This window comes from Amphiura filiformis, unplaced genomic scaffold (assembly GCF_039555335.1).
Source record: "Amphiura filiformis unplaced genomic scaffold, Afil_fr2py scaffold_51, whole genome shotgun sequence".
NCBI classification, from domain to species: domain Eukaryota; kingdom Metazoa; phylum Echinodermata; class Ophiuroidea; order Amphilepidida; family Amphiuridae; genus Amphiura; species Amphiura filiformis.
In genome coordinates, this window is record NW_027305515.1 from 594,784 (window position 1) to 609,981 (window position 15,198).

Sequence of the window (15,198 nt, forward strand, 5' to 3'; positions counted from 1 at the left end):
CTGGGACACTTTCATAGTTCAATGACCTCCCTGCACCCCTTATTCAATGTTGTATACCAAACGCCTCATTTTTAAATGGCCTATATTTTTGTTCTATTTTTTATTGGTGGGGAGGGAGGGGATTCGAAATAGGTTGGAAACTATACAAATAAAATATCACATGGTGAACTTCATATGACCGGTTTTATTGAACAGAGGGCGCGAAATATGAACAAGTGTCCCAGGGAAATTTGCACTTGATTGTATTGAAGAAGACAAAAATAATCTATTACTTTCAGTAAAATTACCATAACTCGCAAACGCGTTGCTCGATTGACATGATTTTTTCACTAATTTAAAACAAATAACATTGCGCATTTTTGGTTACTTTAATTGACATTTTTTGTCAAACTAAATATTTTAGGTATCAAAACGCTGTAATATATGCATTATTTAAGGCATATTTGCCACATGATTGCTATTATAAGCGCATTATCTCAAAATTCACTTTTAAAACAATTTAAAACTAATCAAAATTAAATCATATTGGAAATATAGAGTACAATCAGTTAAAAATACCTACTGAAATAACAAAAAAATCATAAAACAAAACAATTGTTTCCCTTTAGTTCATTGTAAATGTAAAGAAAGAAAGAAAGAAAGAAAAAAGAAAGAAAGAAAAGAAAGAAAGAAAGAAAAAAAAGAAAAAAAGAAAGAAAGAAAGAAAGAAAGAAGGAAGGAAAGAAAGAAAGAAACGAATAAAAAAGAAAGAAAAATAGCATTACATGGATTCGAACTCGAGATCTCGGGGCGAGAAGCAAAGCCAGTAACTATATGCAACCGGGAGACTGATGATAATTGCACTCGATTTCAGCGTATTTAATCCTATCATTGCAATGCTACTGTATTGTGTTATCGAGCTTCGATCCAATGAAATCATTCATTAAAACTCATGTTTTGGTCGTATTCAGCATTTATCTAACGTATATTTTGAATATACACGGTCACATTATACATACCTTCCTAACTTTGATATGTTTATTGGTAATTATTCCTCCATTTAAGCCAAATGAGCACGGTCTACCATAATGTTAAATAAAGATATATTACTTTTTAAGTTATATTATTCTGGTAGACCGTTATTGCGTCATTAATTCTTGTTATCCTTGTTATAAATAAATTCGCATGAATAACAACGGCTCAACCATAGTGTAGTGGTTTGCTTACTGCCTTCTGATCATGAGGGCCACGGTTCGAAGCTCATTGTCGCCGATATGTTTACTTTTAAATCCTGCTCTTTATCTCTTTTTTATTTTTGAATACCAATAATAAGCCCATTTAAAATGTGTAATTGTATATAATTGTATATACACTTTTTGGCATGGCATTGTTACGTTGAATTAGCGTGTCTGTGATGGGTAGTTGAAGGCCTATATTAAAAAGTTTAACGTGCATTCCGATAATAGCATTTGAAATAGGGTAATGAGTTTAAAAGATCAATGATGAGACAAACATCATGATTCTGTTCTATTTATTTCTATATTTTCTTAATTTCTTATTTGGTTTGCTTTTATTATGTTTGTAAATTCTTCCAAAGGAGAATTTATATGTCCACTCTAATATAAGCAATCAATGTGTCAAATATTCCTTGAAAAATGCATGCATTGCAGGGTTTGATATTCAAAAAATGTTTATTTTAATACATTTTTAAAAATTAACTAATCATGTAATGCATAATGAAATTATCTTGACATCACTGAAAAAATTATGAAAATCGAGCAACGCGTTCGAGAGTTATGGCGATTTTATTGATATTAATAGATTATTTTTTCGCATCCCCTATACAATCAAGTGCAAATTTGCTGGGACACTTTCATAGTTCAATGACCTCCCTGCACCCCTTATTCAATGTTGTATACCAAACGCCTCATTTTTTAAATGGCCTATATTTTGCTCCAACATTGGTTGGTGGGGAGGAGGGGATTCGAAATAGGTTGGAAACTATACAAATAAAATATCACATGGTGAACTTCATATGACCGGTTTTATTGAACAGAGGGCGCGAAATATGAACAAGTGTCCCAGGGAAATTTGCACTTGATTGTATTGAAGAAGACAAAAATAATCTATTACTTTCAGTAAAATTACCATAACTCGCAAACGCGTTGCTCGATTGACATGATTTTTTCACTAATTTAAAACAAATAACATTGCGCATTTTTGGTTACTTTAATTGACATTTTTTGTCAAACTAAATATTTTAGGTATCAAAACGCTGTAATATATGCATTATTTAAGGCATATTTGCCACATGATTGCTATTATAAGCGCATTATCTCAAAATTCACTTTTAAAACAATTTAAAACTAATCAAAATTAAATCATATTGGAAATATAGAGTACAATCAGTTAAAAATACCTACTGAAATAACAAAAAAAATCATAAAACAAAACAATTGTTTCCCTTTAGTTCATTGGTAAATGTAAATGTAAATTGGCAACATAAAGGAAAAAAGAAAAAAGAAAAAAAGAAAGAAAGAAAGAAAGAAAAAAGAAAGAAAAAAGAAAGAAAGAAAGAAAGAAAGAAGGAAGGAAAGAAAGAAAGAAACACAAAAAGAATTAAAAAAAAGAAAGAAAAATAGCATTACATGGATTCGAACTCGAGATCTCGGGGCGAGAAGCAAAGCCAGTAACTATATGCAACCGGGAGACTGATGATAATTGCACTCGATTTCAGCGTATTTAATCCTATCATTGCAATGCTACTGTATTGTGTTATCGAGCTTCGATCCAATGAAATCATTCATTAAAACTCATGTTTTGGTCGTATTCAGCATTTATCTAACGTATATTTTGAATATACACGGTCACATTATACATACCTTCCTAACTTTGATATGTTTATTGGTAATTATTCCTCCATTTAAGCCAAATGAGCACGGTCTACCATAATGTTAAATAAAGATATATTACTTTTTAAGTTATATTATTCTGGTAGACCGTTATTGCGTCATTAATTCTTGTTATCCTTGTTATAATAAATAAATTCGCATGAATAACAACGGCTCAACCATAGTGTAGTGGTTTGCTTACTGCCTTCTGATCATGAGGGCCACGGTTCGAAGCTCATTGTCGCCGATATGTTTACTTTTAAATCCTGCTCTTTATCTCTTTTTATTTTTTGAATACCAATAATAAGCCCATTTAAAATGTGTAATTGTATATAATTGTATATACACTTTTTGGCATGGCATTGTTACGTTGAATTAGCGTGTCTGTGATGGGTAGTTGAAGGCCTATATTAAAAAGTTTAACGTGCATTCCGATAATAGCATTTGAAATAGGGTAATGAGTTTAAAAGATCAATGATGAGACAAACATCATGATTCTGTTCTATTTATTTCTATATTTTCTTAATTTCTTATTTGGTTTGCTTTTATTATGTTTGTAAATTCTTCCAAAGGAGAATTTATATGTCCACTCTAATATAAGCAATCAATGTGTCAAATATTCCTTGAAAAATGCATGCATTGCAGGGTTTGATATTCAAAAAATGTTTATTTTAATACATTTTTAAAAATTAGCTAATCATGTAATGCATAATGAAATTATCTTGACATCACTGAAAAAAGTATGAAAATCGAGCAACGCGTTCGAGAGTTATGGCGATTTTATTGATATTAATAGATTATTTTTTCGCATCCCCTATACAATCAAGTGCAAATTTGCTGGGACACTTTCATAGTTCAATGACCTCCCTGCACCCCTTATTCAATGTTGTATACCAAACGCCTCATTTTTAAATGGCCTATATTTTTGCTCCAACATTGGTTGGTGGGGAGGGAGGGGATTCGAAATAGGTTGGAAACTATACAAATAAAATATCACATGGTGAACTTCATATGACCGGTTTTATTGAACAGAGGGCGCGAAATATGAACAAGTGTCCCAGGAAATTTGCACTTGATTGTATTGAAGAAGACAAAAATAATCTATTACTTTCAGTAAAATTACCATAACTCGCAAACGCGTTGCTCGATTGACATGATTTTTTCACTAATTTAAAACAAATAACATTGCGCATTTTTTGGTTACTTTAATTGACATTTTTTTTTTAAATTTTTTATTTTTAGTTATCAAATTTCTTTATTATATGCATTATTTAAGGCATATTTGCCACATGATTGCTATTATAAGCGCATTATCTCAAAATTCACTTTTAAAACAATTTAAAACTAATCAAAATTAAATCATATTGGAAATATAGAGTACAATCAGTTAAAAATACCTACTGAAATAACAAAAAAATCATAAAACAAAACAATTGTTTCCCTTTAGTTCATTGGTAAATGTAAATGTAAATTGGCAACATAAAGGAAAAAAGAAAAAAGAAAAAGAAAAAAAAAGAAAAAAGAAAGAAAAAAAGAAAGAAAGAAAGAAGAAAAGAAAGAAAGAAAGAAGGAAGGAAAGAAAGAAAGAAACACAAAAAAATTAAAAAAAAGAAAGAAAAATAGCATTACATGGATTCGAACTCGAGATCTCGGGGCGAGAAGCAAAGCCAGTAACTATATGCAACCGGGAGACTGATGATAATTGCACTCGATTTCAGCGTATTTAATCCTATCATTGCAATGCTACTGTATTGTGTTATCGAGCTTCGATCCAATGAAATCATTCATTAAAACTCATGTTTTGGTCGTATTCAGCATTTATCTAACGTATATTTTGAATATACACGGTCACATTATACATACCTTCCTAACTTTGATATGTTTATTGGTAATTATTCCTCCATTTAAGCCAAATGAGCACGGTCTACCATAATGTTAAATAAAGATATATTACTTTTTAAGTTATATTATTCTGGTAGACCGTTATTGCGTCATTAATTCTTGTTATCCTTGTTATAAATAAATTCGCATGAATAACAACGGCTCAACCATAGTGTAGTGGTTTGCTTACTGCCTTCTGATCATGAGGGCCACGGTTCGAAGCTCATTGTCGCCGATATGTTTACTTTTAAATCCTGCTCTTTATCTCTTTTTTATTTTTGAATACCAATAATAAGCCCATTTAAAATGTGTAATTGTATATAATTGTATATACACTTTTTGGCATGGCATTGTTACGTTGAATTAGCGTGTCTGTGATGGGTAGTTGAAGGCCTATATTAAAAAGTTTAACGTGCATTCCGATAATAGCATTTGAAATAGGGTAATGAGTTTAAAAGATCAATGATGAGACAAACATCATGATTCTGTTCTATTTATTTCTATATTTTCTTAATTTCTTATTTGGTTTGCTTTTATTATGTTTGTAAATTCTTCCAAAGGAGAATTTATATGTCCACTCTAATATAAGCAATCAATGTGTCAAATATTCCTTGAAAAATGCATGCATTGCAGGGTTTGATATTCAAAAAAATGTTTATTTTAATACATTTTTTAAAAATTGGCTAATCATGTAATGCATAATGAAATTATCTTGACATCACTGAAAAAAATATGAAAATCGAGCAACGCGTTCGAGAGTTATGGCGATTTTATTGATATTAATAGATTATTTTTTCGCATCCCCTATACATGTATTGAAGAAAAAAAAAAATAATCTATTACTTTCAGTAAAATTACCATAACTCGCAAACGCGTTGCTCGATTGACATGATTTTTTCACTAATTTAAAACAAATAACATTGCGCATTTTTTGGTTACTTTAATTGACATTTTTTTGTCAAACTAAATATTTTTAGGTATCAAAACGCTGTAATATATGCATTATTTAAGGCATATTTGCCACATGATTGCTATTATAAGCGCATTATCTCAAAATTCACTTTTAAAACAATTTAAAACTAATCAAAATTAAATCATATTGGAAATATAGAGTACAATCAGTTAAAAATACCTACTGAAATAACAAAAAAATCATAAAACAAAACAATTGTTTCCCTTTAGTTCATTGGTAAATGTAAATGTAAATTGGCAACATAAAGGAAAAAAGAAAAAGAAAGAAAGAAAGAAAGAAAGAAAGAAAAAGAAAGAAAAAAGAAAGAAAGAAAGAAAGAAAGAAGGAAGGAAAGAAAGAAAGAAACACAAAAAGAATTAAAAAAAAGAAAGAAAAATAGCATTACATGGATTCGAACTCGAGATCTCGGGGGCGAGAAGCAAAGCCAGTAACTATATGCAACCGGGAGACTGATGATAATTGCACTCGATTTCAGCGTATTTAATCCTATCATTGCAATGCTACTGTATTGTGTTATCGAGCTTCGATCCAATGAAATCATTCATTAAAACTCATGTTTTGGTCGTATTCAGCATTTATCTAACGTATATTTTGAATATACACGGTCACATTATACATACCTTCCTAACTTTGATATGTTTATTGGTAATTATTCCTCCATTTAAGCCAAATGAGCACGGTCTACCATAATGTTAAATAAAGATATATTACTTTTTAAGTTATATTATTCTGGTAGACCGTTATTGCGTCATTAATTCTTGTTATCCTTGTTATAAATAAATTCGCATGAATAACAACGGCTCAACCATAGTGTAGTGGTTTGCTTACTGCCTTCTGATCATGAGGGCCACGGTTCGAAGCTCATTGTCGCCGATATGTTTACTTTTAAATCCTGCTCTTTATCTCTTTTTTATTTTTGAATACCAATAATAAGCCCATTTAAAATGTGTAATTGTATATAATTGTATATACACTTTTTGGCATGGCATTGTTACGTTGAATTAGCGTGTCTGTGATGGGTAGTTGAAGGCCTATATTAAAAAGTTTAACGTGCATTCCGATAATAGCATTTGAAATAGGGTAATGAGTTTAAAAGATCAATGATGAGACAAACATCATGATTCTGTTCTATTTATTTCTATATTTTCTTAATTTCTTATTTGGTTTGCTTTTATTATGTTTGTAAATTCTTCCAAAGGAGAATTTATATGTCCACTCTAATATAAGCAATCAATGTGTCAAATATTCCTTGAAAAATGCATGCATTGCAGGGTTTGATATTCAAAAAAATGTTTATTTTAATACATTTTTAAAAATTGGCTAATCATGTAATGCATAATGAAATTATCTTGACATCACTGAAAAAATTATGAAAATCGAGCAACGCGTTCGAGAGTTATGGCGATTTTATTGATATTAATAGATTATTTTTTCGCATCCCTATACAATCAAGTGCAAATTTGCTGGGACACTTTCATAGTTCAATGACCTCCCTGCACCCCTTATTCAATGTTGTATACCAAACGCCTCATTTTTTAAATGGCCTATATTTTTGCTCCAACATTGGTTGGTGGGGAGGGAGGATTCGAAATAGGTTGGAAACTATACAAATAAAATATCACATGGTGAACTTCATATGACCGGTTTTATTGAACAGAGGGCGCGAAATATGAACAAGTGTCCCAGGAAATTTGCACTTGATTGTAGTTACAAACATTGTAAATTTTATTAGGCCTAAAAACAAACTCAATTGTTTCCAGTCTGTTGCAAAATGTGTGTATAGAGTTGATCTTAACATTAATCCTATGTAAAGTAACGGGTTAATCAATTTATTTTGATTTAAAAATCCGTATCAATATTTAATACCAGTTTTAAAGCAATGATAGGACCCAAGCGCGTCTCCACACGGAGCAAACGTTTAAACAAACAAACAAATTATTGATTTATTATTTAAAAATCATTTGTCAAACCCAACTCGGCATAAAGATATAGGCCTACATTAGAAAAAAAATCGACGCCTTTTTGGTAGCAAAAAAAATCCGCCAAACCCAAACTCCAAACTCCCATGAAGTTTATGTCTCATGAACATCAAAGTATTATACTAATTATAGAAAAGTGGGGGATGAGGCTGTGGATCACGAAATGCCCTTTTAAAAGAGTCATGATTTCGTTTGATTTATTTTTTTAAAGATTTTTATTTTCTAAAAAAAATGAGATTTTTATACCACTAGAAAGCTCTGGCTACATAATGTTTATGTTTATGTACCAAAAATTCCTTGCAGATTAATTCGTTTAGCAAAAATATCGTCAAATTTGAATTTCGATCTGGTATACCAGAACGAAATGGTTTATGAAGCAGTGTAATAGACATCATGCATAACTCACAAACGTAATTTTTTTTAGAACTTACTTTCAAAACCTTTTATGAAACTGAGATTCGATTCGGAATAAGCACCATGCCCATTGACAAAGAACTCTGGCTTGTGTGGCTCTGTGTGGCCAGACCTCAATTTTTAAATGACTTTTTTTTAAAGACATTGTGGCTTTTCAAGTTAATACAAAAATCCATGTATGAAAATGCACACTGGAGAAAATCATTTTTGCTAGACAACTCTAGTAAAAAAATATTGTAGGCCTATAACTTTATTAAAGCGCTTTATACATGTTTTGTAATAGGCTATATAAGAAATAAATATTATTCTATTTTCAGAGCCTAAGGGACTGTTCACAATCACAAACACTTGTTATTAAGGGGGCCTGATGCAAAATGAAAAATTCATTTTTTTTTCAGGGCCCCCTTTACCAGGAAAAAACACGTCAACTCATAGAAAATAGTGTAAACTCATGTCTACAAGAAAAATTAAGGTGACTTTATTAAACGCCCCCCCTTTCAGAGGGATAAACATTTTCAACCCCCCCCGGCTTTTTTTTTTTTTTTTTGGCATCAACTTTGTGTGAATATTCGTCTCACCCTGCAATTCACATCAATTAGACCACTCTCTCCGACCTCGTTAAAACTCTTTTTGGAGTATTTAGGAGGAAACACTACCAAGTACCAAGGTGTGACTGTGAAAGCTTGTGAACGGTCCCTAAATCCACTCAATCATAATGCCCTGTGCATTGTCTTTTTTAAAGACAGTTCTTGTCCTTTCGCATATCCGGGGTCATCAATTGCAAGAAACTTCCTGTTTCGCGACCCACTGTAGATTTTACTATCCATAGGAAACACACGGGGCTGAAAATCAGGGAATTTGCAACAATTTGTGCCAACACGGGTCAAACAACAGTCTCATTACATTCCTACAATTATAGATTTGTTGGTTTTAGGTGAAAATTTGAAGTAGACACCATGAGCGTCAAATTATACTACACTTCTGTGTCCAGCAATGTGGAGGTAGGTGTGGCGACAAAAGCATGCAAAATTGAAAACATGAAAACAAAACACTGTCACTGACACCGACAGTAGGGGCCTACACTGTCTGGACCAGACATAGACTTTAAGGTACATATTTCGAGGAGCATAACAAACACCAAATTGGTGTCGTATGACCTTGACATGCATGCATTCTTTTGTCGAGAGTGACATGGTCTTTCAATTCGTGCCGAGTGTCCTGCGACCTTGGCAGAATTGACTATGCTTCAGTGACAGTGGTCATGAAAGGATTCAATAGATAATCTGCCCCAAATACCAAGCTATTGTCTGGAAACTGCACCTCGAAAGATGTATCGTAAGAACTCAGTCCTCAAATGATAGTCATATAAGTTCAAGTTCAAGTTCAAGTTATTTTATTGACATCACCAAACAAATAGGTACAGTCAAGTTATGACCAAAAGATAAATGACTGACTAATATCATTGAGGACTGAGTTCCGCAGTCTATGTCTGCACTACCAATACCATGATGATTAGGCCCTTCACAATTAATTCTTAGTTTCCTGTTTCAAGTTTGAAAATAAAGGACGAGGCGACTTTTAATTATTAATTATCTATTAATTATTAATTATCTATTACTTTCTTCATTTTGAAAATGTGGTCGTGACTATTATCAACAGTCCATTTGGTCATTTTGACTAAGACTACGGATTTAATTATTTTACCTTTATAATTGATTTTTTACATTAATATTAGTAGGGGACCCTACAATGTTCTTGTTTTATATTCATAATCAAAGTTGAGATGATCAAAAACAGATATTAGCAAATAAAAGTAATTAAAAAGTCAATTAAAATATGAAAATACCTAAATAAAAATAAAATAATTAAATATTTTTCCATTCTTGATTTTGGACGCGCGAGGGAAACAGGAAACTAAGGATCAATTGTAATTGGCCTTACTTCGCAAACTACTATCTAATAGACTTTAAGATGGACTTCCGCGTTGCTGCACATTTGCATTTGGCTTCTAAAGGAGGCGTTACGAAGTATTTAGTCAAAGTCATAGTGATTTTAATACACAGTCACAGACACAGTACAAGGAACCGTCAACCCGGGCAAGGAACTTGCGTTGTCCTCTGTCCGGCGTGATACATGATGTAACATGTATATCGTACATTCGTACTGTATGAGGCTATTTAAAGTTACAGGTCTGGTTTCATACTTTCTGCCGCTGAGCTTTAATACTCGAGAACTCGAGCTTCGAATTTGCACACGATAGTTACATATTCGATGCTAGAGTACTTCAATGCTATCATTTTTCGGTTGGACAGCGGTGCAATTTTTTGCACCGGAGGTTATTTAACTGTCAGGGTTAGATTTAGAGGGGTTTTACATGCACAAATGCATGTAACTTTGGCTCTACAGGTGCATGTAGAATTTTGTGTTATTCAGCCCATTTTGAGGAAAAAATCAGAGTTGTGCATGTAAATTTTATTTTCTAAATCGAACCCTGTTAAAACTGTTATTAAATGTTGAAATTTGAATGAAAGTTATTTCGATGTGTCAACTTCTTCTTTCTTCTTAGTGGATACTGTCCAAGACCCCATTTATTTCAAAGCCCTGAGTCAACTGGACAGGATACTGTGCGCATGTGGTTACTTGTTAGGGGCTGTGCAATAATTATGAGCTCCAAACGGCTCGCCAAAAATTGCTTGCCCCCCTCTCAGCCCGCCAAAACTTGCTTGCCCCCCCCCCCTCGGCCCGCCAAAAATTATTTGCCCCCCCCCCCCCTTGCACATGGCAAATTTTTGGGATCCCAATTTGCAAACCTTAAATGGTCTAGATATAAATGTACATGTTGCTAGCGCAGCGACTATGAAAATTTGCATATTAAAGCGTTTCTGTACGGTTTTCCTAAGCCTTTTTAGAGCATTTGATTAAAAAGGTGCCCCAAGAATGTGTGCCAAAATCACTTGCCCCCTCGGCTTGCCAAAATTGCTTGCCCCTCCTTTCGCTCGCCAAAAATGTCTTGCCCCCCCTCAATTTTACCCTCCCCCAGGGCTCATAATTATTGCACAGCCCCTTACTTTCTTGCTGTTGTTGATTTGAAGTATTCTTTCACTGCCTCTTTGAAGTATGTTTTTTTTTTTTGTCCGGGATTGTAGTTTTAAAAGTTGCTGGGTAAAGAGTTCCAGTCAACCAGAGTTCTAGGAATAAAACTTTACTTAAAACAGTCTTTATTGGTGGCGATAGGAATAAAGTTATTTGCTGATGTTGATGTATGTTTCAGCCAATTCAGAGTCTATCTTGTTTAATTTCAGAACATGACTTTCTACACCAGTTGTAAGCAAATTAATGGTCCCAACTTTTGGATAGTACAGTACCGGTACCAAAAAATATAAATCAACATTAAAGAAAATTGACCACTAACTTGATGCCAATTTGCAGTATTTCCTTCTATTTTGAGGAGCCTGCTTAGTGTACATGTATGCACAAAGGTATCCTGGTAGTACAAACAAGTGTTTCCAATTTCTGCACACAGTTGTTGGTGCATGGAAAATACTGAATATGAAATACCCATTCACAGCCTACAGGCTAGGATATCCCTCACAGTACAATGTATGTATGCACACATTATATGCATGCCTGGCAATACCAATTTTGTATTCAGAGCCAGTGTCCGAAATAAGGAAAATATGGAGGTTATCCTGAGGATAACTAAAGCATGAATTCTGCTTGTCCTCAATACATTTTGGTTGTCCCCAACATGTGTCATACTTTTGGAGGTAAAATATAGTGGTTGTCCAGGGGATAAGTACATAGCTCAATATGGTTGTCCCCAGTGATTTTTGGACAAGAGGACAAGAGGATAAGTGCTTATTTCGAACACTGTTCAGAGCTATTTTAAGCCACACCCACCACATGGTGAGAGGTATGTGCACCAGTGCTCAAAATAAGCAATTATCCTCTTGTCCTCTTGTCCAAAAATCACTGGGGACAATCATATTGAGCTGTGTACTTACATTTGTATCCCTGCACAACCATTAAATTTTACCTCCAAAATCATGATTTATAAAATATAAAACTTGACATTAAATTTTGACTTTTGACTTCATGTTATATGTTTGTTTGTTACTTAGTTTACTTTATTGGTACATTGTATGTGGATTGGTATACATGTACATGTACTTGTTTTCTCACATTACTTCATTCATGCATTTATCTTTTTTTTATCAGACCAAGAAGCACCAGCAGAAGATGGAATGGATCTTAGGAAGCAAAAAGATTGAGTTTCAGAAGATTGATATAGCAGCTAGTGAAGAGGACAAAGCAAAGATGAGAGAGATTGTGGGAGATCCCAAAGCATTGGCACCTCAGATCGCAATTGATGACACATACTGTGGGGTAAGTCACCTGCGTGTCCAGGATCTATTTTCCTGTGAGGGGATGTGGTCGGCTCATTTTTTTTATGGGCCTACACATAAACAAAAATATTCGGAACCATCTTGCACGCGAAACTCGGTCAAGTGTTTAGAGTTGGGAACTTGGGACTTGTTTTAGTAAATTGTAAACAAGCGGGTTGTGTCAACTAGTTGCCTGGGGGGTGATGGAAAACTTTCTTGGGAAGTTGGGATGGTAGCGCGGAGTTATCGGAAATAAATAATGTCAAGTCAACTTTATTTATTGCACCAATAAAGTTGTTTTGATAGGTACGCATGGTTTTAATGTTACATATTTGTGACAATTTTCATACATATGTATTTGTGAATATTCTGAATCATCCAGGTAGATAGATAAATTAAAGATTAAATATCAAACTGATCATCTGGACTTACTATTTTTTGAAGTTGGCTACAGTATCACGTCTCATCCGAGACGCATCGTCAGGCCTAATGGGCTGGCGCTGAAGTGTTTACCCGTGACTCAGTTGGAGTGACGTCACGGGAGAGTCGTCGAGGAACCCGCTTGATCGCTGCGGGGGTCATATATATCATACATATGGATTTGCACCCAGGGCGTAATTTAGTGAAGACAATTCGTTTAGAAAATGTTTACCTTTGCTAGACTAGGTATGAATTTAATGGAATATTTTCATTTTTTTTATTTATAGGATTATACAGCATTTGATGAAGCAGTTGAAAGCGAAGCGTTGGAGGAATTTCTAAAGGGGAAAAAGGACAAGGGGCAAAAAGAGGAGAAAGAAGAACCAAAAGAGGAGGATTAAAAATGACATTTAATCTCTCTAACCTTATAAACTCTTCTTATAAGGTGACCTATACACAAAATACGGAAGTGGGGACCTGGCTTAATGGATAAAGAGAAAAGATCATTTGTCAACAACCTAATCTAATCCTGCATTAGATTAGTTTTGAAATCATCAAAAAGTAAAAGTCAGACTTTCTCTCACAGGTAATACATGTCCATGTCTGGAAATTCATACATACATTGTACTAAACACTGTTGGATTGCCATAAGCGGTCTCTTTACATGTTCTAACAAGACCTTCTCCCTAACCAGTGACAAAAAATCAAACCATGATGGATTTGAAGCAAAGACCATCCACATGTGTGATGCTTCATTTTAAAAGTGATCCAATTGATTTATCCAAAACAAATTGCTGTAAATCATAATTTATCATCACTATATCTTTCAACTAACTGAAATACTCAACTGTTATGTACTTGTGAGAGAAATTGGCTTATAAATTGGTCACATCAAGGTTATTACATACATAGAATATGTTTTAAATCATGATTTTTGTTACTTTTTATCAGTATTATAATTTGTATTTAGAGATTTAATTTGTTTTTCAAAACACACAAATGTATATTAAAATACATCTGTTTTGCCCAAGGAATGGCTTCAAGACTGAGCAGCTGGTTGACAGCCAGCACCCTGTCAGAACAGTCAGTCTAGGGTTGGGGTTTGAAGTCATCCCTAGATAGAAATAAATTCTTCATTTATTTAAATGTAACATCTCAGTGTAGTCAAATAATTGATGTTAAAAAAGTTGTTTTTTAAAGTCAGCAAATGGGAAAAGTAAGTGTCCAAGATTCACAAGCTGTGATGTTGTTAAATACACATGGCAAATATTGCATTTTTTTGTACTCTTATCTGTATAATTTGCACAACTCTTGTGGACTTCATCCCGCTTAAGGTATCTGTTCATCATATTTTGAACTGCGAGGTACTATGATATATCTTCAAATGTCTACCCAACCACTGCTGTTGAATCTTGGTCACTCACTCCCCGCTTTCAGGTCCCCACTTCCAAGTTTATCATGTAGACATGTTTTGCATTGCTAATTTAATAGCAGTGTTTGTTATTGTGTACTCCCGCCTTATAAATCAAGCTACGTCAAAGTGTAAACTTTTAACCCTCTGAGCACTACCTGCTGATCTAAAATTGCCTCTGATTGGTCAATTACATGATATTTTCACTTTAATCACCAATCAGAATGAGCTTTGCAAATAATTCACTCAAATTTTTTGTGTGGTGAAATTATTCTAACATTGTTGCTGATTGGGCCTATTGATAATGAAAACTTCCCTTTGGCCAATCGGCTGGTAGTTCTCATGGGGTTAAATTTCTTTTTTTATCAAAACAAAAGTGAGAATTGTATACAAGTATGTATTGCAACATCACAATTTCAAATAATAAGTTTCAAACTTTGAATAACATGACATAAAACAGTTTGTAGCAATATTGTAAGCATTATTTCACAGCTTCCTAGATATAATGTGAACAGCAAGTTCAAAATGTACACTTTGAAGTAGCCAAGCCTTTTTCAAGCAAAGCTTCCAGGGTTGTTTGAGTTATCTGACAGGGACCAGACTTATGAGAAGAACTTTGGACATATAAAACTCTATTTTATGGAATCAGAATTGTAGGTGGTTCCTTTGAGAGTCAAAACATGTTATGTTTTTAAATTTTCAGGAAGTTGACCAAAGTTGAGAGGAAGGAAGTATAATTTGGAGCAAAGTTCACAGTTGTGCAATATGGCACGTACTTTGATTTTATTAAAACAATATCCAGTCATGGTGAACGTGGTCCCCTAATAGCAGCATAACATTTCCTTAAAGGGACACTCAGACCTAC

The 15,198-nt window shown here is 33.6% G+C and overlaps 1 protein-coding gene across 1 annotated transcript; it reads left to right on the forward strand.

Annotated features, from left to right (window-relative positions):
* Positions 1-8,894: 8,894 nt before the first annotated feature.
* LOC140144374 (SH3 domain-binding glutamic acid-rich-like protein 3) lies at positions 8,895-14,978 on the forward strand. Its single transcript, XM_072166192.1, has 3 exons — positions 8,895-9,118; positions 12,336-12,503; positions 13,210-14,978. Exons 1-3 carry the CDS (start codon positions 9,074-9,076, stop codon positions 13,321-13,323), a joined length of 327 nt encoding a protein of 108 aa, XP_072022293.1. The 5' UTR covers positions 8,895-9,073; the 3' UTR covers positions 13,324-14,978.
* Positions 14,979-15,198: the final 220 nt, after the last annotated feature.

Bases quoted from the DNA above. Each gene is read 5' to 3' on its own strand.
- LOC140144374 (XM_072166192.1), top strand. From the start codon at position 9,074: ATGAGCGTCAAATTATACTACACTTCTGTGTCCAGCAATGTGGAG. The intron at 9,119-12,335 runs GTAGGTGTGGCG...TTTTTTTATCAG, and splicing joins CTGTGTCCAGCAATGTGGAG to ACCAAGAAGCACCAGCAGAA. The intron at 12,504-13,209 runs GTAAGTCACCTG...TTTTATTTATAG, and splicing joins TTGATGACACATACTGTGGG to GATTATACAGCATTTGATGA.